Source organism: Amphiprion ocellaris, chromosome 2 (genome assembly GCF_022539595.1).
Source record: "Amphiprion ocellaris isolate individual 3 ecotype Okinawa chromosome 2, ASM2253959v1, whole genome shotgun sequence".
NCBI classification, from domain to species: Eukaryota; Metazoa; Chordata; class Actinopteri; family Pomacentridae; genus Amphiprion; species Amphiprion ocellaris.
The window spans coordinates 31,197,173-31,221,714 of NC_072767.1; the positions used below are offsets into that span (position 1 = coordinate 31,197,173).

Sequence of the window (24,542 nt, forward strand, 5' to 3'; positions counted from 1 at the left end):
TTTTTGTCCATGAAGTATGAAGAAAAAAACCCTGATATTTGATTATCAGTCAGTTACAGTCTCAGAAAGGAAGTAAGAAACTTAAAATTAAGGTACGAAATGAAACACAACAGCAGTGACTTTTTCTTCAGTGCACATAGTATTAGAATAAAGTTCAGAGTAACCAGCTTGAGTCTTTGTTTAAGACACTTTAAGATCCATGCTGTACTTGACCACAATCAGTAGGAGCTAATCGCAGAGCCTGGTAATGTGACTGCAATTGGTACTGCCAGACTGTGTGATACAAAACAATGTCATCTGCATGTAACTGTTTCAGAATCAGAACTCCAAATTTCACTATTTTGTTGTAAGATGAAATCATTATACAAAATGTGCTGAAGAGTAGGGATTTTTTTTGTAACATTGCTGAATGTAATGATCAATGCTCAACCGTGCAAGCATTACGGCTATCAAGATGCTTTCCTACAACAGTTTTGCACGGGTGCAGCATTTGGCTGGGAGAAGAGGTTGTCAGATGGCATCTAACCTTCACAGACTGTTTCAGCCTTAATATAACACAAAACTTGAGCCCAAATCACTGCCCCCTCTTCCCAGCTGATGACCTCTCTTAACCCAGACCCAAGAAGAGCTTCTCTCTGTGGTTTCTTCCAACTTTCAGGCTTCTATTTGTCTTTCCTGATCTTGCACTTCTACTTGTGTTGGTATATTCCAAACCAATTTGGCTATGAATCTCTACCAACCTACTTCCTTCATCTGTGAGCACTCTTACTGTCCAGCATTTGTCCCATCAGTCCTGTACAAGCTGTTGGTATTTGGTCCTTTTTCTGTCTGGTGCTTCCTCGATGCTTACCTCCCACAGAACCATTAAAGAGCCAGTGTTCTGCTTTTCCTTTTATTCTGCATCTCCCTTTATTTAGTGGGTTATAACACGGTTTTCTGGTGCATGTACAGGGTCTGCAAACTAAAAAAGCCTAAAGTTATTCTCTTCCACTAAAAGCGTTGCTCATTACCTGCCTGAAACGTCTCAATTGAAGCCCAGGCTTTTCTTACGTGACTTAACTGTGTCACCATGCAATGCATTTACATAACAGTTGCCTAGTTTGGCACGCTGTCAAACAAAGAATGAGCAGCTCCCTCACAGTTTTCCATTGTTTCCTCACGATAGCTGCTGTCTGTGCCTATACTCAGAGATCCAGGGCTATGGTATATACCCAACGTTACATCTTTTTCGTCAGATCAGCTGACCAATCAGAGCCTGCTGAGCTTTTCAAGAGACAGGCGTCAAAGACACAGGAGCTAAAACAGAGTGTTTCAGATGTAAAGCTATAAATGAGCATAAGAGGGCCCTCTAATTCCACCAGGATGATCTTCGTTCCCTCTGCTGACCATATAATCTCATTTGTGGACAGTACTGCCTCAGGGAGCTGGAGTTTCCTTCTCAGGCTGACCTTCAATTCCCACTGTTGGTTTGAGTGCAGCAGGTTTAACTTGGCTTTACACTGCATGGACCTCCATTGCCCCTGTTACACAAATGAGATGGTGCTAATCAGTGGCTTTGTGCTGTTGGCCTGGTGTTTCTAACGTCTTTATTGCTCCAACAAATGATCAGCAATAGTAAGAAAAGCATTAGTCGCATTGATAAATGAGGCTGCAAAGTAAGTTGTCATTAACTGTCCATTACCAAGGAAAACAGACTGGACGTGATGTAATGACTATCATACTGTCAGTGATGACATCATAATGTTGTTTTGTTTTTGTGTGTTCGAAGGTTATGATGGCGGCAGCAGCGACTCAGAGTGTGAGAGCCCCATTCTGGATGAGCAGGAGTGTCAGTCGCCACTGATGCCCGACTTCTGGCTCATTGTTAAGATCCACCAGGACAGAGTGAAGGTTTACTCCCATTCCAGGTCAGAGCAGCTTCATATAAATGCTCTCAATTCTAGTGTTGTTTCCTGCTGTATTTATTTAACCTGATGAACCCCAAACAATTTCTGGATGTTTTTTTTAATCTGTGCTGTGTAATCACAGCCTGTCATTCTACCCAGTTTCTCTGCATAGTCCCTGGAATTATGTCACATGACTAAGTTGAGTTAAACATGGCTTGTCAAGGGATGCAGATTTTTTCATTTTTTTTATACAATCTTTTTACTGCATACATAGAATGAAGTAATTTTGGTAAAATCTCATGATTTTAAGCTTAGGTTTTATTAATTTTGCCAACGAGACCCAAAGTCACACATAAAAAATTCAAGGACCATCACAAAGTTTAAAATCTGGCTATTCTTGCTATTTTTGCAGTTTCTGGGTCTGATAAATCATTTAATTTTGGCAAATTTTTAAATGTATTTACTTATTTTGCTTCAGATGATATGTCTTTCAAACCTACCAGCAGGTTTCGTTGAGGTAACATTTAAGCCTCTCGTTTGTGGCCCATATTTATAAAGTGTTTCAAAGCAGGATGTCATTTCTGAAGAACTCAAAATTGTCAAAGTAACAGGTAAAATAATTCTATTATATTTCTTCTTCATCATTCTAGCTGTCTTGATAAACTGAGACCTCATCATTATTTTCATGTGAGGATGTTGATGTCTGTCACTTTCACCCTTCTCCTCGCTAAGAATGTAACCAGAAAGCCTAATTAAAAACAAGAATAATTAAGCCCTGTGTTTTCTTCCTAGGATTCTTAGGGCTGATTCTCAGATGCTTGATCATAACTCATAATTAGATCCTATGCATTTCTAAACGATCTGTCATATTTTTACAGGTGCTTCACAGAAGAGAAAGCGGTCAGTGCTGAGGAGTTGGAGAAGAAGGAGGAAGAGCAGGAGCTGCCTGAATATTTACAACTGCATCAGATGGTGGTCAGGAAGATTGGAGATATCTGCAGAATAGTTAACCAGGTAACTGTTGCAGCTTCTTTTAAAAAGACTTGCTGCAAATGTTTTAGAATGTTATAAAAATGAAGAAACATTCAAAAACTTAACACACATAGTGCAACATGGTAACACCGCATTGTACATCCAGACTTGTATTCACTTGCTTTATTTAGTTTCACGTGTTTGTTTGGTGTCAGAGTTTGTCGTGCACAAGTCTTTGCTATAGATAGATTTGATTTTCATTCTTAGTGAACTGTCAAATCTCATATGTAAGAGGACTGAAACTTGCATTTCCAAATATCTAAATTACACAAAGTGCAGATTGTGCCCAAGATGTTTTCATGTAAATGCATTCAAATGTGCATCAGTGCACTGCTCAGTATCTGCTGTGTGTCTGTGTAGCGTATGCTGCTGCAGGATCTACATGACAGCCATGTGTGCAACACTCTGCTGGTGGCTGAGAGTGAAGAAGACATCTGGAAGAACGAGTCTCTCTACAAGCAGAGACTCCACACCTCTGATGGTGAGTTTTGGGTTTATCTGTGCAGGTTTAAGCGTTTCTGTGGTGGATATGGAAGAAAGTTTTCAGTAATTTTGGTGAACAGACCCTTTAAATTCTTCTCAAATGTGTATATCTACGTCCCCTACGTATTTTTCTGGCCACACAGATTACAACACAGAGGAGAGCTACCAGGCCAGAGACTATCTGGCAGCCACCATGCAGTTCATTCCAGGACATTTTGCCTGTGATGTGGTATGGAGCACGATCATCCACATTCACCCACGTCTCAAGATGGGACCCAACATGGGCGTGTCCAGGGGTGAGTGGCAGCTCCCAACACCTGGTTTTACAAGTTAAAAGATCATCAAATCTGTGCAAGTTGATGGTTATTAGAACAATGAAGTCATCATTTTTTATTTTGCGTATTACCTTTGATGTTGTGGTGTAAGTCGAGAATTGCTTTGCTGTTGGTTTTACAAAGTAAAGGAGAACCACAAACACTCTATTTGCCTAATTTTGCACATTTACAACTTGGCAAAAAACAGGTTTACTTTCTAGGTTCTCACACAATCAAATGTAAATTATAAATGAGAAGAAAAAACAGCTGACAGATTCATGAACCTGAGGAAAAATTTACTTATGAACTGAAATTTTATTCTCATCATCAACAGAAGGACTTGTTTGTTTGTCTGGTAATTAATTATCCTTTTTTCCTGTTCAATTTCCCTGATGTAAAGCAGCTTTAAAACATTCTGTAGTTTCACTTACACTTCAGAATATGCAGTTAAATATTCTTACTAGTAATTTATTGTTATTGAACTATACTTCTTGTTAAAATAGAAAAGCTGAAGTTAGAAGTAAGTGGTCTTTTTCCCTTGGTACCTACTGCTGCCATGCACTTCGATTAGGACATTTACTGGGCAGCAGTTAGTTGCGTCTTTGCACTGAGCAGCTTTTATGTGGAATTGACATGAGCTTATGAACCTTTTCCAGTTTATATGTGAACTGTGTGCAGGTATTTTTAAGCAGCTGTCACATCGCTCTTGTGTTTTGATATACATGAACCGATTTAAAATGGGGGTGTCGCCTTTTATCTGTAATATAATAACAATCGTGTTTTTGAAATAAATAGATTTATTTTGTACATACATTAAACATGTCAACTTGTGTGTTGTCTCCCTGCTGTAGCGATCCAAGCCTTGCGCTCTGTGCTCAACTCCTTCTGTGTGGTCAACAGAAAGAACATGTTCGTTTACCAGGAACGGACAACAAAATCAGTCTTCTACCTCAGGTTAGACTTTCTCCTCATCATTCAGTCACTCCTTCACTGAATTTCTGCTGTGTTTTGATGCATCCTCACCTCTAGATTCTCTTAAACACCAGTAATACTTTTCATCGTCCTAACGCTTCTCCTCGCTTCCCTCAGTTGCATCCTAACTCCTCCCAGCAAGTTTGTGATGTTAGAGGAGGCGAAACTGTCAGATGAAAACACTTTCGTTCCGTTGCATCAGTCTTAGGCAATGCCAGTTACTTATGATGTGCTGTATCACCTGTCAGATCAAACTGACACTCACAAAGGTGCAGCAATTATACCACTTGATAAAAACTTCTGAGTTGCATACACCTGTGTTTCCTCACTCTAAGCTCCTCCTGAAGCCTCCTCATGTCCTTGAGGTGCATTTCAGTATTTGAAAAATCCTTCTCCGATGGCAGGGGGGGTCACAGGAGGAGAGAGAATAGGAGGAAGCAGAAGTTTGGGTTATGAGAAACACCCAATATCTCATAAACTCTGCTTTATATTCAAGGGCTGTGGGAGGACTGTAAATATGATCGTCAAGAGAGAGAGATTGAGATAGACTTTCCATCAGTCTGCTGGAAGATAAAATCCACCCTGAGATGTTGCAGTGTTGTAGAAGTAAAATCAAACTTGCTGAAAATTAAACTGCTGTCAAACGCGACAATCCAGGTGAACATTGTTGTGATGTTCTCAGCCAGATTTCAGAGCTTCCAGATCAAACTGCTTACTTTGAGATTGGAGGGAGAACTTCTGTGTCCTCAGAGTCTCTGCTTGCAAAGTTCACAATTCACCTCAAAGTAAAGACATAAGTTAAGACCGCACAACTCTAAAGGTGAAGCACATTTGAGGACGCCACTTTTGAGCTATGCATGACTGAGTATGTTTCATAAAGTAGCAATACAAGTTACACTATGCTTACCTCAGGGGTACTGATGGAATATTTTCCAAAGACATCACCAACTCCTTGTCTTCATGTTTGCAGACTTTGTGAAACATTACTAACAGGGAAATACTCTGATGTGGACGGAAACCTCCACATGAGTCGATCCATTGGACTCGCCAGGAGTCAAGAGCCTTCGTTTTCTGAGGACATCATGGTAAGTGAGCAAATTAAGGATCTGCTCATTTAACTGAACTGAAATCAACTAGTGGATTTGTGGATGACGTATGAAAGGAAATAACTGCAGTACTCTCAAAATTGTGCTTAGTATTCTTGTCAAATATGAACTCCACTCATACTAGAGCTGCAAACTTGTGACTTGTAACTGGACTTGTTCTTGTCTGGTATGAGATCTGACTTATTTGAGACCTAATGATGATAATAACATACTGTACTTATCTAGTATCGTCAAAAAATTCAAAAAGTGTGTTTTAATAGAATTGTATAATGAAAGCAGAAAAGTACCAGAACTTAAGGTAAAAACAAGATGAAAATATTTAAAATAAATCCAATAATTACAGACCGTTTATGATAAATAATTACATATTAAGTAATTCAAGATCTGTACATTTAAAACTCTACCCAGGTAGGATATGATAGTACAATTGTGATATTTTTGCTTAAAGTGGTGATCATATGTGTGAATAGGTGAATAAGAAACACAATGTAGAACCTCGCTAACATTTTCTAGAAGTTGCCTGTTGCCAAAGGTCAGAGGATTCTCAGGGAGGGTTACAGGAAAGTTTTAGTTCAGTGACTGTAATTTTAAGTCCTGTGCTTCTGTGCAGCTTATCTGATATACTGAAAGGGAGATTAAACTGCAGCCTGCCAGTCACAGTGTGTCGTCGATAAGGCAGAAGAGCAGAGCACCTGCATCCCACTCGGATTAATTCTTACTAGGTTTGATGGACACTTTTTAGAGAGAGCACCAGAAGCAATTCTCACCATGCTCCCATCATATTTCCAGACCATCCAGTGCCTGCTTTGTAAAGGCCACCATGAAGTGCAGTCTGCAGGATAGAAAGGAAAAACGATGTCCATTAAAATGGATACAGGCACACACATTATTAACCTGCCCTTCTTATCTACAGTTTTGGTTTATATTTGCCCGAATGTATGATCAAATGTGTTTGTAGGTGGCCAGAGGACACCAAATCCCTGCACAGATACTTCCTACAGAGATGAAATCGCACTGACACATACTAAATGAAGGCTGTCTGCAGTCCGCCTGAGTAAACTGGAGCTGAATTAGCTTTGAAGTTGGAATGCTTGTGCCAATATCTTGACATCTTTGGTGTCTCGTCCCTCAGGGCTCCAGGTCTTCTCTTGAAGGCTCCCGGCCAGTTGGACAGGTAGACAAGCACATCCTGCTGCTGGTGCATGGAGTGGGAAATGCAGGTAAGAGCTGAGAAATGTCACGGGTTGAGAATAATTACAGTTGTCGAATTAGCAAAACTGATCAATGACAAAATAGTAGTCAGTAAGTACAATGTTTGTCTGTAGAATTCAGCTTCATCTATGGTCTTTGTATGAACTATGAGCAGTCTGTAGACCACCGTGAATAGATTTATAGATCAATATTACAATCCTTAAATCCATCCCAGGACCAAGTGGAAGCCAGAAGTATTATGAGTTATCTTCTTTGTTCCAGTGAAAACTCTAGCAGCAGCATGCTGTTGTATAAACCATAAAACATGTAGCTGATTCAGATTTTCTTAGGGAGACCTGAAAGGCTTTGTGTGATTTGCCAAATGGAGCACAAAGCAGTGAAAAGTAAGCTGAAATAGCATCCACCAAGAATTTAAGGACAAATTAAAGAAATAATCCTTGCATATAAAAATCAAAAAACTATTTAACTGAGAACTCGATTTCAATAAAATATTCAGTATTTTGGTTTGTGACCATATACCTGTATCAATGTTATTCCCATAAAGCCTCAGCTGGAGAGAGCACATGTCAATAAGGTGACTGAGAAATGCTTCTTCACAAGTGCAGCAAATAAGTGCTCTTTGGATCCAAGGACATATCAAGAGGAGAGTAGAAACACATTGGTACAATGCCCATTTATTTAAGGTTTTTCATTTTTTGCAACACCTTGTACCTTGGTATTTTCAAACAGCCTCGGCTGACTTACGTGTTAGGTAGCATGTTCCACTAAAGTACTGAATATGAATAGACGTGAGCATGTTGCTATGTTGGTAACATTGGCATTGCTTTGGGTTTTGCTCATTTAAAGGATCCATATATTACATATTTGTAGGTTTATATATTTTTTCTAATATTTACGTGCTTTAATTTTAAAGATCACATTATTTGACTCATACTGTACATTGTTGCAGCACCTGTTCTCAGGCTCAGATTGAAACGCTCTGTTTTAGTTTTGTTTGTTTAAGGCCCCTCTCCTGAAATGCCTGGACTGTTCTGATTGGTCAGTTGTCCTGACAAAAGTAAGATAATGTTAGTTATGTACCATGGCCCTTAATCTCTGAATACAAAGTTGTAGCTCTAGCAGAAAGGAGGGAATAATGGTTGCTTGTGTGGAAGCTGCCCATTTTTTTGTGTCCCAAACTAGCTGCTTGACAGACGATACGCAAATGTGTTACATGATAACATAGATAAGTACCAGAAGAAAAGCCTGGACTTCAGACTGTGCATTTCATGCAGGTACGGAGCAGTTGGACTTTGTCAGTTTGCAGCCCTTTAAATTTACAAAAAAGCAGATATTTAACCATGGATGAAAATAAGAAATCCATAAAGCATGCGAACTCTTTAACATCCATGCCAAGAGGTCCATCATGATCCTGTGATCCATTTTTCAGTTTAGTTTCCCTTGTAATCCACATGACTGTCTCATTAAGCTGCTTACAGCGTTATGGACGTTAGGAAAAGTGGGGTGTTGGCAGTAGAATAAAATGCAGCATTCTGAAGGTGAAATATATTTACCAGAGCTCTGCATGTAATTCAGAAAGTGAGGCAGATCATGCATAAATGACAAAGCGATTCTCAACAACTCCCCGAATGCCTTTGGCTAATCATGTTGCTTGCGGTGTTCTGGGATGAGGCATTTTGGAGCTGGATGGCGTTCAACACATATGAAGGCCCAGAGCCGCACTGGGCGCTCCTCAGTGGAACGAGCTGGTGACTGATGCTGCGCCACTGCACTGATATCTTGGTGACGAGGGGGTGGAAAACAGCCAGAGCTGGAGACAGCTTTGCTATCATCCTCCACTGCACCTCTTCTCTCAGCAAGCAGGACTTGTTCCAGTGACAGAGCAGGCATTTGTCACCTACTTGTCCTCACATCTTGAGTGGGAAAAGGGTCCTTGCAAAGTAATGGTGCGAGTGCCAAATTAAATTCAGTTTTTATACATGGATGCAGTTTGTCTTTTCAGTCATTTTAGTTTGTTTGATCGTGTTTTGACTGAGATTATTGTGAAATAACAACGCACACATGGTCGCTTTTTTCTGCTGGGTTGGGGGGGAAATACTATATGCTGTGGAGACGGATGTTTGTGTTGAGATTATATTCACCTTCTACCTCATGCTTCCTTCTTGACTGAGCTGAAACTGTTGATATTTGCTTTTTAACTGTCTGAATTCCAAGCAGTTTCTGAGCGTTTCATTTGCTCCTGTCACATTTTCACTCATTTTGGGGTTATTTTTCACTGCAACATAAACTCCAGCACCTCTGTGAAAACAGCATAGTCATGACTAAAAGTAGAGAGAACACAGAAATGCCTTATATGCAGTATGACATAGTTATAATAATGAATCATAAAAGTTCAATTTCTGTGATTATTTATTTCATGGGAATGGACAAAACCTGTAATAAACATGTAAAACATTCTTCCAAGTGCTCAGAGATGTTATTGCTATTGGAAAAAGACAGTAACTCTCCATACTATAGATAGTTTATTACCTACGTCTACTCATGTTACTGCTGATCTCGGGTACATCAATCATAGCTTCTTCTTTTGTTTTTTTTTTTAGAATTTTTTAATTTTTGCAGAATTTGGTTTGAGTAAACAGCTTATTTTTGTGATTTTTTTTATTTTTATTTTTATTTTTTTACACATGACGCTTGTGACTGAAAAGTCACAATTTGCGACCACATTCGATGTAGTTTTCTAAAGGAACTTCTTCAAGTGCTGACAGCAAGTTAAAAATCGGACTTTTCTGTTTTCATGGGTCTGGCTCCAATAAATGGTGTCATTTGGCAATTTTTTAAAGAAGCCTTTTAAACCTGCCGGCAGGTTGTGGGGCTAAGAGGGTTAAATTGTGAGCAAAAGCCTGGAAATCAATCTAGACTGGAACTATTCTTTTCCCCCCTGGCTTTCTGAGCGCCTCCCTGATTCACTTTAGGAACTGATATCCCCCCTCTGAATAAATTGTGTGTTTACAGTTATGCTGCTGCAAAGCCGACTTTTAGCACAACATGGCCTGAAGTCTAAGGTTAATTTAGATGGCCTGATGCTGCTGCTTTTTTATGAATTACTTTGTTTTTTCTGAAGGTGTTGATGCTACAAACTGAATTACCTCCGTAATGACTCAATAGAAGAAACATAACATCTTAATAAACTGAAAGACAACACTGGAGCCCAGCCTGAGCGTCAGCCTAAATGAACATATACAGTGTGCCCTGCGTCATCCTGAGGAAGAGAGGAGTTGTGGCACTGGTTAAATCTAGGCTATTTATATACCAGATTTTAAAACAACCAAAGTTGACCAAAATGCTGTATCCTGAAAACAGGATAAGGAATAAAATAAATATAGATTGCTAGAATTCTAGGACCGCCAAGAGCAACCAAAAGCCACTGAAAACATGTACTTGTCGAGATTTTTTTGTAAAAATGTCAATGGAGGAGGAACACTGGATTTAAAGAGGAAGGCTGTTCCAAAGCTTTGGAGCTATCAGTGCAAAGGTACGATCTGCCTTCCCTAAAAGCCTCCATCGAGGAACCGTTAACAGCAGTTGTTATGTGGCTCTAAGAGGCTTGGAGAAGGAATAGGGACACCAAAGTGTACCTAGGTGCCAGTCTGTGCATGACTTTATAATGAAATGAAAAAAAACTCAAAATCCATTCTGTATTCAACAGATGGCCAGTTCAGGGATACAAGTACAGGTGCAATGCTGTGTAATGGTAACCTGTAAATAGCCTGTTTCTATCGCAATAAATGTGTGGAGTCTCGGTTGTTATATGGCTGACTATTTAGGCCCTTTCTTCATATTGTTATGTTTTGCTGCCATTTTAAAACTCGTGTGCCTTTTAATAAAAAGAGCTTCTGCTGCTGAATGCTGCTGTTCCTCCTGCAGACATGTTGATGGGGCTGTTGTACCGGGAATCTTAGATAGTCTGGCATTACCTCAGTGGTTTCTCACAAGCACGACTCATTAAAATCCTCCTCTGCTCCTTCCACTCTGAGTAATTTGAAACCATCTTTATTCTACAACATCACTGGAAGGCTGCATTGTGTTGGGAGTCCCCTTGAAGTGTGTTTCTGTATGTTTTTCTAACGCACACGCTGTGGTCATTCTGTCCGCAGAAGACAATGTTGTTAAGTTTCAAGATTGCACGACCCTTTGAAGTATTAGTAGATCCTATATGTCATTTCCAGCAGCTACTAACACTGCAATAGACCGACACAGTTTCTAGAGTCGAGCACAAATCAGTGAATTTTCTACGTTTTTCCAGTGCTTTTCTCTGTGGTTTCGTTTTGCTCAGTTGGAATGGACATGTTCAGCATAGAGTACCGATTACCCCATGGGCATCAAGCAGTTTCTGGGTGTTTTTATTCACTGTGGGCTCATTTTTCACTGCAACATAAAGTCTTGCACGTCTTTGGGAACACCATAACCATGACTAGAAGCAGAGGGAATTAAAAAATGTCTTCTGTGCAGTTAAATCATAAAATATACAACAACTAATGTTGAATTTCTGTGATTGTTTGTTGTACAGAAATCGATAAAAGAAAAATGGAATGAACAGTACATGCAGTATTTTTCCAAGTGCCCACAGGTGTTAGTAATACTGGAAAGGAAAGAGAGGCTCCACATGCAATACATATTTTACTATTCACAGTTTTACAACCTCTACAAACTAGGTGTTTTTCCAGTGCTCTGCAAATCAACTCTAGAAAGATATCTCACCATGCAGAATATATCTTCCAACTACTTGCTGACAACTTGCTCCTCTGCATGCCATTTTTGGAGCAGTGCTGCATTTATTTTATTGATCAAGTCTGTTTCATTTTCTTCTCAGACTTTCTTGTCGTCTCCTCCCTGCTCTGTGCAAACACAGAAAACTCCTAAAACACCTAAAAACTCTCTGAATGTTTGTCATGTGACTGTCACAGCTGAGCCAGTTGTGACTGTTTACAGGATATGGTGCAAACATTTTATTTATGGGGATTCTTTAATGAGACGAGTAGAATAAAGTGATTTAGATAAAAGACCTTAAATTAAAGCTTCGACCTTTTTAAATTGTTCCTGACAAGACCGTACATCATCCTGTTTTTATAGTTTCTTGTTCCGTTGTTGGTTTTTGCTGTTGTTAGGATGACATGGCTTTCAGTGCTTGTTACTGTAAGACAAAAATTTGTGGCAGTTAAATTTTTTAACTAAAATAGACCAGACTCCATATACAGACTTAGCTCTCTCTTAACTCTCGATTGACTAAGGACCACCTGTATATCCAGTTAAGTTCAAACCACCTCACATGGTTAGTCACTCTGAGTTTGACTGTTAGATTATCTGTATTCAGTACTTTCTCTGGGGAATAGTGTTTCACATGCAGTCAATCCAGTGCAGCATACCAAAGCCTTTATTCACTAGAAAACTAGTCCCATTTGTGGTACACTGATCAGGATGTTTGTGTATGTATAGCGTGAATCTATTACAGAGCTGTTTTTCCACCATTTGTTCAGGTCCAGAGATCACAGATGAGCTGGTCAAGGTTTTGCGTAAGCGCCTGGATGAGACCACCCTGGACATCATCACCGTCATGCTTGTCAGGAATTGCAAGCTGACTCCAGCTGATGTGGAGGTAAACTGCTCTTATTTGTTGTAGTTCTTTTTTTTCCAAATATAGTGTCTGTTTCTGTGTGTTCTTGTAGTTGTATGTGCGTGTCTTTGTGTAGTGCACTGAGAAAATTGTGTACTTCACCAGAAATATGGGCTTTATTCCCACTGGGGCAATCCAGAAAGCACTTGCATGCACTCACACTGCTGAAAATTGCCTTGGATAAAAGCCTTCACCACATATTGTCTGATCAGTTCATCCAGCCGTCAGGATCTCCAGCCACCGAGGTGATGACCTTCAGCCTCCCCCAGTACTGCCTCCCCTGGCTGCCCGCTGTGGCTCACTACCTCAGGCAGAACCTCCTCATCTTCCTGCATGTGCCCAAGTACACTGACAGCAACACAGCACACCACTTCAAGGTACAATCCATGCTGCTGGAACCTGTGATCTAATATGTTTGCTGTAATGCGTCATGTTCTTGGCATTTTTAGTAATTCCTGGAAAAGAAAACAATAATAATTTTGGACACCAAACTTTTGTGTGAGGTACAAACAACTTAGTCCTCACAGACCTTTGTCTTCTCAGACAGTCTGAGTTGTCACAGCAGTAAGTCATGTCCTCTTTTGCAGACTTTTTACATGCACAGAAAAGCTATAACACACAGATTTTACTGTTTACATTTTAATTTGTTTCTGTACTTGTTACCTCTCTGCTCTGTGTAAACACAGGCTCCAGTTCACTTGAAAAGTACAAGAATTTTTATCTTGTGACAGTTAGTCACACCTGAATCAGTCATGACTTCTCTGAGGTGGTTGTGGTTGAAATGATTTATTTTTGTTGAATTTGTAAGTCGGACAGTTCGAATAAAGTGACAACATATCACAATTTTAAGCTTAAAATGCTTAAATTTGTTGACTGAACTGCACGTCACACATGATTTACTCATTGACCACCGTACAGCTGAAAATCTGACGATTCTTCCCGTGTAGAGGTTCTGGCTGATAAATGCGGTAATTTTTTTTTCCTTTTGAAAAGTGTGAAAATGGTAGCATTAATTAAATAGTTTTTCCTGTTGTTAATTGTTTTGCTTATGGTAAGAGTCACGCATAAATTATTTGGATGTTAACATCTGTACACTCCTGAGGAAGATCATTAATGTTATATACACAAAATAAAACCGGTCCTACAGCAGGCCTTTGAGGGACCCCTACAGTACAGCTAGCAAATGATGAACACACGTGACTTTTTCTTGAACATTGTTTTCTCATTTAATCAGCTTAGCTTAGCATAGAGATGAGATGCTGATCAAAACAGCTAGCCTGCATCCTGTCCAAAGTTCAAAACTACACCAAAACCTCTAAAACCCAAAAACATAAAAACAAGTTCTTGTTTTACTTCTTGCTAAGCTTTAAGCTATTGCTCTCACTGTCTCTGCAATAACCTGCCTCCATACACAGTCTACCTTCTCAGGTGTGACCGCCACTATCTGCCATTTTGTTAACACCATAATTTGTGTAAAAGAAAAGAAACTAATTTTTAAAATCTGTGGCATGGATGTCCAGCCGCTGTCTAATCAGTAACCATGGGAGGACTCAGCATTATCCTAGAAACCACAGTGCTAGCTCAGTTTCTTAGCAGTGGTCAAAGTGATAATAAAACACCAAATTAAACAGTAAGGCTGATTTTCTATGACATCCACCTACTTTAAATGATTTGTTGACTCGTAAAAATATAGTAAGTTTGTACAGCTTGCAGACCAGAAAGTGCCTCCCTGCTCTGATGGATGACAGTTTGACATTTGCAAATGCACCACAAACAGCTCAGTTAAAGTGATCTGGATTAAAAATGAATAAATCCTACATATGGGAGGCTCCCAGCTCGGCAAAACTGAGGCAGAGACTAAAATCATTCTGACAAGTCTCATTGTGATCTATGAAATAAATGCTGACTTTTGTGGTTTGAGCTTGCAGGGACTGATTTGCTCTCCTGTTCTGTCTGCAGCACTACTTTCATTTGAGCAGTGACTTGGCTGACGGTGATATCTACCTCTACAATAAGCCTGGAGGCCAGGGGACGGGAGGCAAAGGTAATCATATCCCCCCAGCACAGCATGCCTTCAGTGCCACCAGGCCTTAGTAATACTTTGTGTGTGTTCACAAAGACAGATATCACCACAGTGACTCATTGTGCTCTGACGGTATTCACCTGCATATAAAGATAACCCTGATGTTTAACTTTACCCCATCCTGCAGATCCATTCAAACTATAGCTTGACCTATTCGCTAACCTCAGTTTGGTGATGTGGTACTTGGTAGTTTTTCACTTTGCTGCATTGCTTGTCTTGTCTATGTGAGTGGACCAGGAAGTAATTTCTATTGTTTTTGTCGTACTTCTTGTTGTTTTCTTTTACGGCCACTATCAGCTGTCCTAAAAGTACCTTGAACTTGGGTTCAGTGTGACCTCATGAGCAGTGCTCAGGCTAATTTCCAGCAACTCAAAATGGAACCTGTGGCATTTTGCCAAGTTCCTGCAGTAGAAAAGGCCTTAAAGTGTCCATCAGGGTTGAATAATCAATTGATTTCAAATTAAATTTGAAGTGTGAAACAGTGCAATTGCTTTTTCACAAAGGTTGCAGTTTAGGATATGATGTTAGCATTTTGCAGCACATCTGATCCAGGGTTTAAGGTATTGTCTCTAGTTTTACAAATTAATGCCAATCTCCTTGTGTGACAGTCACGCTTTTAATGGTGTCTCATGTGGTAGTACTTCATCACAAGTTTTTTTCATCTGTTACACAGTAAATAGTGAACTGAAGCTTGACTTTGAAAATTCAATTGCAGCTGCAGTTAGAGATTTTCCCCAAACCAGAGTATCCATTTGTGAGACTGATTTCAAAAAAGCTCACCAGAAAAAAAAGACATGTGTCACATTAATATTTTACATAATTACATTAGTTGCATTTACTTCGACATTAATATTTTATCAATAATCAGAATAATAGGGCTGTCAGACTTCAATTGGAAAAGACTGTCCCGTTTGGATTGATTGAGATCGGTTGCATAAACCTTGTGGTAATCTATTCAAGAAGAAGGTTTTAGCACTTAATAACCAAGTAAAAACTTAAATCACTCCTGACTGGTAAACACTATGATAACATCTTTGCTTCAGATTTTTGATCCATTCATGGCTGGTCTTTGGTGTCAGAAGTGGAACCAAATTTATCGTTGTCTATGAGCTGTGAAGGTCCTCTTGCACTCCCCCACTGTTTAATGACTGCAGGAGAATTATGTGCTGCTGAGATTGCTGCTTAATTAGAAAGAACAGCAGGATTGCAAGAATTGTTCTTGGGACATGATGTTGATCCAATTTGGTCTTTTTCTACTTTTGAATTAATTAACCATCTGAAGCCCAAGTAGTTTCTGGACTTTTTTCTGTCCCTGCTACATTTTTACTCACTGTGGGCTCATTTTTCTCTGTAATATCAAGTCCTGAACCCTCATGGAAACAGCACAACCATGGCTAGTAGTAGAGAGAACTTAAAGCTGCTTTTTGTGCAGTATGTGCATAACGTTGAATTATAAAAATATTTCTTGTACAAAAATGACATCAACAGTACATACAGCCTTTTCTCCAAGCGCTCACAGGTGTTACTAATACTGGAAAGAAAATGACAAAGTTCTAATGCCATGAGTCATAAAAGAAATGTCTGAAATCTTACAATTTTTATTTTCTGGAAATTGAAAAAAACTTTGTTTGCGAAGAGTGGCAGAATGAAAAATGGTGTTACGAGATGATGTGACACCAGAAGAGCTATAAGGAAAAGAAAAGCAGAATTAAGAGATGATGTGACATCGAAGAGCTATAGGGGGATGAAAACAGTGTTAGATGATGTAGATTGTTGTGGCTGTGAAAAGAAAAACACAGCCTTTAACAATGTAGTTGCACTGGAAGAGCTATAGTATAAACATATAACATATAACAGTGGTACATGATGAATAGATTGTTGTACCTGAAAGACTATGAAGAGAACCGTGATAAAATATGTTATTGCAATGACATGGACATGTTGAACAGTCAGAATGCAGAAGGACCAAAGGACCTGGGGTAATGTTCCTTCTTACATTGTGGATGTACCAGCCTTTTGCTGAAGGGGCTGCTGAAGGTCGCCACAGTTTCATGCAGAGGGTGAGGGGTTTTGTCCACGATTGATGTCAGCTTGGCTAACATCCTCATCCACCTCGTCCATGGAGTCCAGAGCGCAGTCCAGGACAGAGCTGGACCTCCTGACCAGTTTGTTCACTTTCCTTCTACCTCTGTCTGTGCTTCCACATCCCCAGCAGACCACTGCATAGAAGACTGTAGAAGCAACCGCAGTGTCGTAGAAGGTCTTTAACAGTGTTCTGCAAACTCCAAATACAGGGATGTACTTCACAACTCTTGACATTTAATAAGTTCTCTTTGTTTACTATGTGTAAACTTTGCTGTAACCTCAGGTTTCAGTTCAGTCATTGAGTTTTTCTAATGGCTCCACTCTGCTATTGTTAAGCTGCTGATGTGGTGGCAGTGTGATATCACAGCATATGCTGACAGTCCCGTTTTTCCTATTTATATCGCCCACATTAAATTCAGAAGACAGCTTTCTCTGTCTGGCATAACAGAGACTACTCGACTCTTCTTCTCTTCATGATTCACACACTGCTAATTTCTTTGATGAGCGTCAGCACAATTATTTTCCTGAGGTGGCTTTCTCTTTGTCCTCCTTCCTGCTGTGCAGCAAACCTCATGCTTAGGCTTCCATCAGTGTTTTTTTCCACGGTGCCTGTTATTCCCAGGCTTGCTTTTGCATTTAGAATGCCAGCCTAATTTGCTCTTTCGCCAGAGATGACCTGCCTGTTGCAGAGAAGCTTCTCAGCTGTCTGGTTCATTATAAGTGGTTTGTTGTAAGCTGCACAAACAAAACACAAATGCTGTCTACCTCTGCAAAGAAATTGCATGTGCAGACTCCTCTCCCCTGTTTGCAGCTTTACAATGTAGTTGTTCACTCTTGAATGTAATTTCACACTTGCGTTGAAATTTGTTTGCCTGACTGATTGCGTGTGTTTATTCAAATGAAGATAAGGTTCAGCTAAGGTCTCTGTTTACCATTTTCCCTTCCTATGTTTTTCCCTTACACTGAAGTGATCAGTAGCCTTTCATATTGCAATACTTTATCAATATGCTAACGTCAGTGCCTGGCATTTGAAGTCAGTTATAGCGGAGTGCTGCTGCTGTGACTGAAAGGTTACTTGGCTCAATGTGAAAATGTGGCTGTGCAAAGTGAATAAATAACTCTGCCAGAAGCTCCCACCAAAGGGCAACTAATTCTGAATGTAAATGAAGAGTTTCCTGAATTAAAACAGTTATTTATAATTACTAAATTTAAAATACAGCGCCTTGCATTATTATTTTAACTTAACATTTAGCTGTTAATCACAGTGTTGCATTTTCATTTGCAGAACTCATCCTGCTGCGTGGGCTGGTTAAATACACAAACACAACGTATATAGTCAGACTGCTATTAGGCAGCAGTGTGGACTCCAGTCATCCATTTGACTTTGGTTCACCTTTTAAAAAAACTTCTTAATGTATGAATGAAATCATGTATTCAAGCTGTTTGCTATGTGATTACTTCAGAGTGTTAAAAGTGCAGTTGGCGATTTTAATCCTGTACACTTTTTATCAAAGTCAGTGAATCACTTTGCTAGCTGTATATTTGTGTGTGTGCTCTGAGAAACGGTCTGGTGTTCATGCACATCCCTGGCTCTGTAAGTCCAAAACAAGCAAAGTGGCTCGAACCAATCCCCACATTACTGTTTCAGTGTGTCACATGCTCATTAATTGATTCAACCTTTATTTAAATCTCAGAAATCAATGATGTCACAAGTACAAGGACAATAAGTAGGGCAACAATTAATAAGAATGCAAACAACAGAACACAGTTAAAAATGCACATTCAAAAGCAATGTAGTCTGTAATCATTTTAAACCGACCTAAAGGTATGGTTGTGTTTGTTGGAAATTGAATGCCCATGGGACTCATTAGCCAATCACTTGAACAAGTGAAGTGATGACTTTGCAACTGGTTTAACAGGGAAGTTATATATTAATGCCTTATAGATAAGAAAAAATCTGTTAAAGGTCTAATGTAGGACTTGGATAGGAAAGATGAATATATTCAGTTTATCACAGTAAACTGAATATCTTTGGGTTGTGGATAAGATGAGAAATTTGAGAACATCATGTTGGGTTCAGTGAGACACTGATCAACATTTTTCACCATTTTCTGACATTTTTCGAATCAGGCTACTATCAGTTAGTTCAAAAAATAATCGACAGATTAATCAACAATGAAAATATTTGTTAGTTGCAACCCTAAGCATTGGTGGTGACACTTGCTGACTTTGGCCAAAGTTCAAGGCTATTTTGAAACACTGCAAAGCTTTCTGCATCTCTAATGACTGAGTGCATGCAATTCCCCACAGCTTTAAGAGAAATCAGATTGACCTAAACTGTCTTTCTGAACTGTACTCACTTCTAGCAGATACAAGGCGTCTTCAGACACTCTAAAATGTTTGGGATTGTGGTTGTACTGAACCCGTACCAAGCCATTTCTGGTTCCTGAGAAAAGGTCCACAGTTGCTCCCATGGCAACCAGTTCAATGTGACAAAGCTATCAGAATATTAAAAATAAATAGTAAATGCATGTTTGGGTTTTAGACAGAATTTCTCTGTTCTATTATAGCTCAGTTAACAGTTGAAAATACAGTTTTGTTTGTGGCTGCAGCATTCCTTAACTCTCTGGGGATTCCTGCCTTGAGTCTCTTTTTAAAATGACCTTCCTGCAGCTGTCAAATTCTAAACATCGAGGCTGACGTGAAGAGTTTGTCCCTTGCTCCTGAATTCATTTCGTATTGCCGTCTAACTACTTTTTAATTGCTGTGCAGGGAAGCTCTGACTCCATCTCATTAGTTTTAGCAGCTGTGGAACAAGGTGCTGAAGTTATATGATGTTACCTGATCCCTGCTCACTGTGTGAAATAACTCAAACAGCTGCAGCAGTGTTGTAGCAAAGCAAGAGGTGCCCAGACTCTTACCTGCATTTTCTGTCGGCTAATTAATGAAATGTTTTCCAACGCTGCTTAGCTGCCCGGTAATATATCTGCTGAATCCCAACAGACCTAATTAGGATTGGCCTCTGTGTTTTCTGTGATGTCACAAATCCTGTTGAAGGTAAATTGATTTTAGGTGGGCTCAGAAACTTTCCCGTGTCAGCTGGAGAAGTTGAAACCTGTTTTCTAGTGCATAGTTGTGAACAAACATCGAAGGGAACACTGGCGAAGATACACTTTATCTGTGGAGGGACATCTGCTAAAAAACGATTTGGTTGTTTTTCTATGATCTGTAAACTTGGAGGTGTAAATATATGAATATATGAAGAGTGAGATGAGCCATTCTAAGTGAACAGCTGCCAACAGTCCATCAGGTTTCTTTTGAGATTAGCTACTTATCTGAAAATGTCTCATCTATGAACAAAGCACACCAAATGCTCTGTTGCTGTCTGCAAGACTTTCAACAGTCTTTATGCACGCCTAGCATCCGAAGGACTGAAGACCTTATTTTGGATGGCAATGTCAGCACAGTCCTTAGTGTTAGCATACTGTGCAGCTGATGTGGGCATCATTATTAGCTTTGATTGTATGGCGTCAGGTCAAAGCTCTGTGGAACTTGTAAAGTTAAGGGGCAATCAGAGGTAATAGACACTTTAAGATCGATTTGAATCCATTAAACAATGACTGGGTGGGTTGTTTTGTCTTTATGTTGCCTGTTGTGATTCAGTGCAACCTGTAGTCATCTAACTCACCATACACAGGCGTTAAAAACAATCAATATGCTGTGAAGTCTGTAATATTTCATGTAAATCGATCACTCAGACAGAAAATTAGCAGCAGAGAGAGTCTTCTTCCTGAAGGGGGTGTAGATAGCAACAGCTCAGCTGCATTTAAAGCTACAGACACCGAAACAGCTCATTTACAACAAGGCTAAAACTAGGGGTTGTACAGTTATGGTGAAATGGACCATCTTTGCACTATTTTGAGCTTCAAATTAAAAGACATATCTGTGTACATCCGATATTCCTTAATTTGCTGAATGGGTACACAATATTGGATCTTTAGGTTTACTTATGCTCTGTCTTTATTCAGCATCTTCATTTTTGGGGCAAAAGGAGGGAAATATTGTCAGAGGTTCACCACACTACTCTCAGCCTGCATTCGCAAGAGTCCTAATAGAAAATGAACTTTCTTGTTGTGAGGCAACAGTGCCTGCCAACTGCCACCCCTGCTCAGAGTGTTAAATTGGATAAGAATAAATGATCTTGGTGCTTCCCTAATCCTGTTCTCTGGGTCTCTCTAATATCGGCCCAGGTACCATGTCGGAGCTGGTTCAGCAACTCTTCCCACCTTCTCAGTTTAAAGGTACCACCACATGTCGTCTTCTGCCCGCTTTAAAACCTCATCATGTTGACTGAAGCCCATAGTGCTGCTGCTACTGATGGTCCCATGTGCTCTGCTCCTGGCCTCTTTTTTTCTTTTCAGTGCTTCACCTCCTCACGTTAAGGCTTCCCTTGGCACATGCATTTTTATTATTATTATTATAAAGCTGTGTTCGTCTTTGAGTTGCCTTTAGATTTGGCTTGGACCTCTGAGGTGCATGAAGTGTGGTGTTTGAGCCAGGGTTTCTCTGCTGTTGAGTTTACTGACCTCTGCTTCAAAGAGCATATCGCATTAAATATTTTAAATGCACTGGCAATAGAATACCCGGCTGTAAGTATTTATACATCATCTCATGAGGAAGAAACATTTTCAGCTGTCTTATTCTGATCTACTTATTCTCTTTAGAGAGTAAGGCTTATTGACAGCAGGTTTAAATGCATTATTTCTGGATGTGATACCCAGAAGAGCCACTCACCTGTGCGTTTATATTATTTAGGTATTTTTGTAGGGCAGCAGTTCATGATTTCTGAAATGTAGTATTTTGTAATTAGTCAGCCTTTTATGAAAACTTACTGCATAGGAATATGTCAGAGTAACCTCAGAATTATGCCAGCCTTTTGTCACACATTGTGCTTCGTCAATGTTTACTTTTACGTTTATGTTGCTTGCAGTAAAATAAAAATGTCCCAACAGCTTTAATGGAGCTCAGGACAGCCACTTGGTAACAAATGATTTAACTGCAGCTCATAAACTATGACTCTGTGATTTCTGTTTGAGGTGAAGAAAAGCTCACAGTGTGACTTCTTGTGAGATCCTGATCAATCCTGTCTCCACGTCAAGATACATTATAATTATAAGTGTTAAATGAAGTTACTGTTGTTGTTCCACATCTCTTTGGAGACACTTGTATGTACACTGCTGTGGCCGTGTCAACTCTCACAGATCAGCCAGTATGTTGTTGTGCCATCATGATTTGTTTTTTGTCTCTATCTGTAATCCTGGAGGATTATAAAAGAGGGACCCCAGTGAGTACAATGACAATCACTGAATTGCGGTTGCATAAAGTTGACATTTTTTGACTTTCAATCCCTTGTTTTTTTCCACATTGCCAGGCAGTCTCATACTGAATGGAAACCCCAAATACTTTGTGAAGCAATTGGCTCACACCCCATAGAAAATTAGTGCAAAGAAGAAAAAATACTGGAGGAAGATGCAAGCAGAAATAGCAAGCATGGAGATCCAGTGCTTCAGATCCTCTTTTGAAAACTTTTAACGCTACCAGCAAAGGATAGTTTTCAGGGTTTTAGTCTTTTCGGTTTTACTTCCTGTGAGCAGCCAGCTTTTTCTCACTGATTCATTTGAATAGCTTAGGGTATAATGTATCAAAGGCCTTGGTGCTATAGTTGAGTACATGAGCAGGAATATTCTCCAATATGAGCCTAATTCAGCAACTCTTGATTCAGGCACCACATTAATGTTAAATTCAACAAAATACTGACACACTGTATGTCAGTATGGAAGTGTAGTATTTGCTTTCTTATGTGCCCTGTTTCTCCAGGCACATGTGTTATAGGTGCCAGCCAGTGCTGAAACACAACAACCAAATCTTAGGAACTTGTTCTATTTGAAGCATTGTCTGATCTTGTTTGGCCTTTGAACCTGGAGAAACTCTTTTTAGTGCTACATTCTCATAGTGATGCATATTGTACAAACCTTTCTGAGTTTTTTCAGGGAGTCTTTAATGCTCTGTTCGGGTAATTTGTTTGAAATCAATTTAACTCACTCCATCTATGCACTTAAAGTGATTTGTTTGACTTTACATGTTAGTAATTGTTCAACATGTCAGTTTGCTCAGAAATTCCTCTTCAATAACAAATATAATGGGCCAGCTTCCCTCTCAATATGAATGGATATATGATGTGTATATACACCAATCAGCCACAACATTAGAATCACTGACAGCTGACGTGAATAACACTGATTATTTTGGTACATTCACACCTGTCAGTGGATGGGATATATCAGGCAGCAAGTGAACAATCAGTTCTTGAAGTTGAAGTGTTGGAAGCAGGAAAAATAGACAGCGTAATGATTTGATATTTTGACTAGGACCACACTGCGTTATAGTTTTAACGACTAGGTCACAGCATCTCTGAGACAGCAGGCCTTGTGGGGTGTTTCATGCTTGCCCAAGGATGTTAAATGCACGTGGAGAACAAAGGCTGGTCCATGTGGTTTGATCCTACAGGGGAGCCACTGGCGCACAAACTGCTGCAAACCTGAATGTTGCTACGGTAGAAGAATTTCAGAACACAGAGAGAATCACAGCATGCAGCGTATGAGGCTACGTAGCTGAAAATTGTTCGGAGTGTCCATGCTGTTCCCTGTCCACCACAAAAAATGGCTGCAATGGACTTATAAGTGTCAGAAATGGACCATTGTGCAATTGAGGAAGATCATTCTGATAGATTACATTTTCATTCACATCACGTGCACGGTTGGTACATGTGCATTGTTAACCTACCGAAGAGATGGCAGCAGGATGGAAAGAAGGCGGACCGGCTGAGGCAGGTTGATGCTGTGCTGTGAAACATTAGGTCCTGCATTCATGTGGATATTAATTTGACACCTAGCACCTACCTAAGTATTGCTGTGCACTGTGTATAGCCCTTCATGACAACAGTATTCCCTGATGACAGGGCCTCTTCCAGCAGGATAATGCGCCCTGCAAAACACCGCATGCATTGTTTGCAAATGGTTAAAGGAACATGACAGAGTTCAAGGTGTTCACTTGACCTCTAAATTCCCCAGATGTCAAGATTATGAAGCATCTTTGCAGGCCCCACCTCGCATCTTCAAGGATGTATGGGATTTGCTGATACCATAGAACTCCGTCCGAGGTGTGTGGAGTCCAGGCCGCAATGGGTCAGATCTGTTTTGGCAGCACAAGGGGACCTATACAATGTTAGGCCAGAGTTTTAATGTTGTGGCTGATTGGTGTATATTGTAACACTGAGGCGCGTATTAACAGTTGGCCAATTTGTGAACACAGGAAACGTGTTTGAAATGGCAACACTGTTTTCTGTCACGCAGCTCCTGTTTCTAACCGCAAGACATTTACCCCAACTTCATGCATGGTGCTGCTGATTCATGGTGTACATTTACACTCTGTACCATGCTAAAAGCTAACACATTTGGAATACTATCTCACACAAGCTAGTCTCCAGCTGTGATGTAATGAGGAACTGAGCATGAGGATGCAAATTTAATTATAAAAAAAAAAAAAAAAAAACTTGCTTTACACTATACAAAAGAGTATTTGCCTGAAAACTTCAAAGCTATATAAAAAGTATTTCACTGTGCAGGATGTTTGTAGAAT

The 24,542-nt window shown here is 39.8% G+C and overlaps 1 protein-coding gene across 13 annotated transcripts in view; it reads left to right on the top strand.

Annotated features, from left to right (window-relative positions):
- The window catches only part of szt2 (SZT2 subunit of KICSTOR complex), a 110,585-nt gene that overhangs the window by 33,010 nt on the left and 53,033 nt on the right, over positions 1-24,542 (top strand). For 9 of the 13 annotated variants that reach the window (XM_055016778.1, XM_055016791.1, XM_055016802.1 and 6 more), the window contains 11 exons: positions 1,769-1,907; positions 2,765-2,900; positions 3,279-3,399; positions 3,545-3,697; positions 4,567-4,669; positions 5,658-5,772; positions 6,926-7,013; positions 12,540-12,658; positions 12,889-13,053; positions 14,636-14,720; positions 21,095-21,145. In XM_055016778.1, the coding sequence (XP_054872753.1) occupies positions 1,769-1,907; positions 2,765-2,900; positions 3,279-3,399; positions 3,545-3,697; positions 4,567-4,669; positions 5,658-5,772; positions 6,926-7,013; positions 12,540-12,658; positions 12,889-13,053; positions 14,636-14,720; positions 21,095-21,145 (1,275 nt within the window). The remainder of the gene's footprint in view (positions 1-1,768; positions 1,908-2,764; positions 2,901-3,278; positions 3,400-3,544; positions 3,698-4,566; positions 4,670-5,657; positions 5,773-6,925; positions 7,014-12,539; positions 12,659-12,888; positions 13,054-14,635; positions 14,721-21,094; positions 21,146-24,542) is intronic. The other 4 variants (XM_055016800.1, XM_023299297.3, XM_055016804.1 and 1 more) reach the window with 1 other exon arrangement.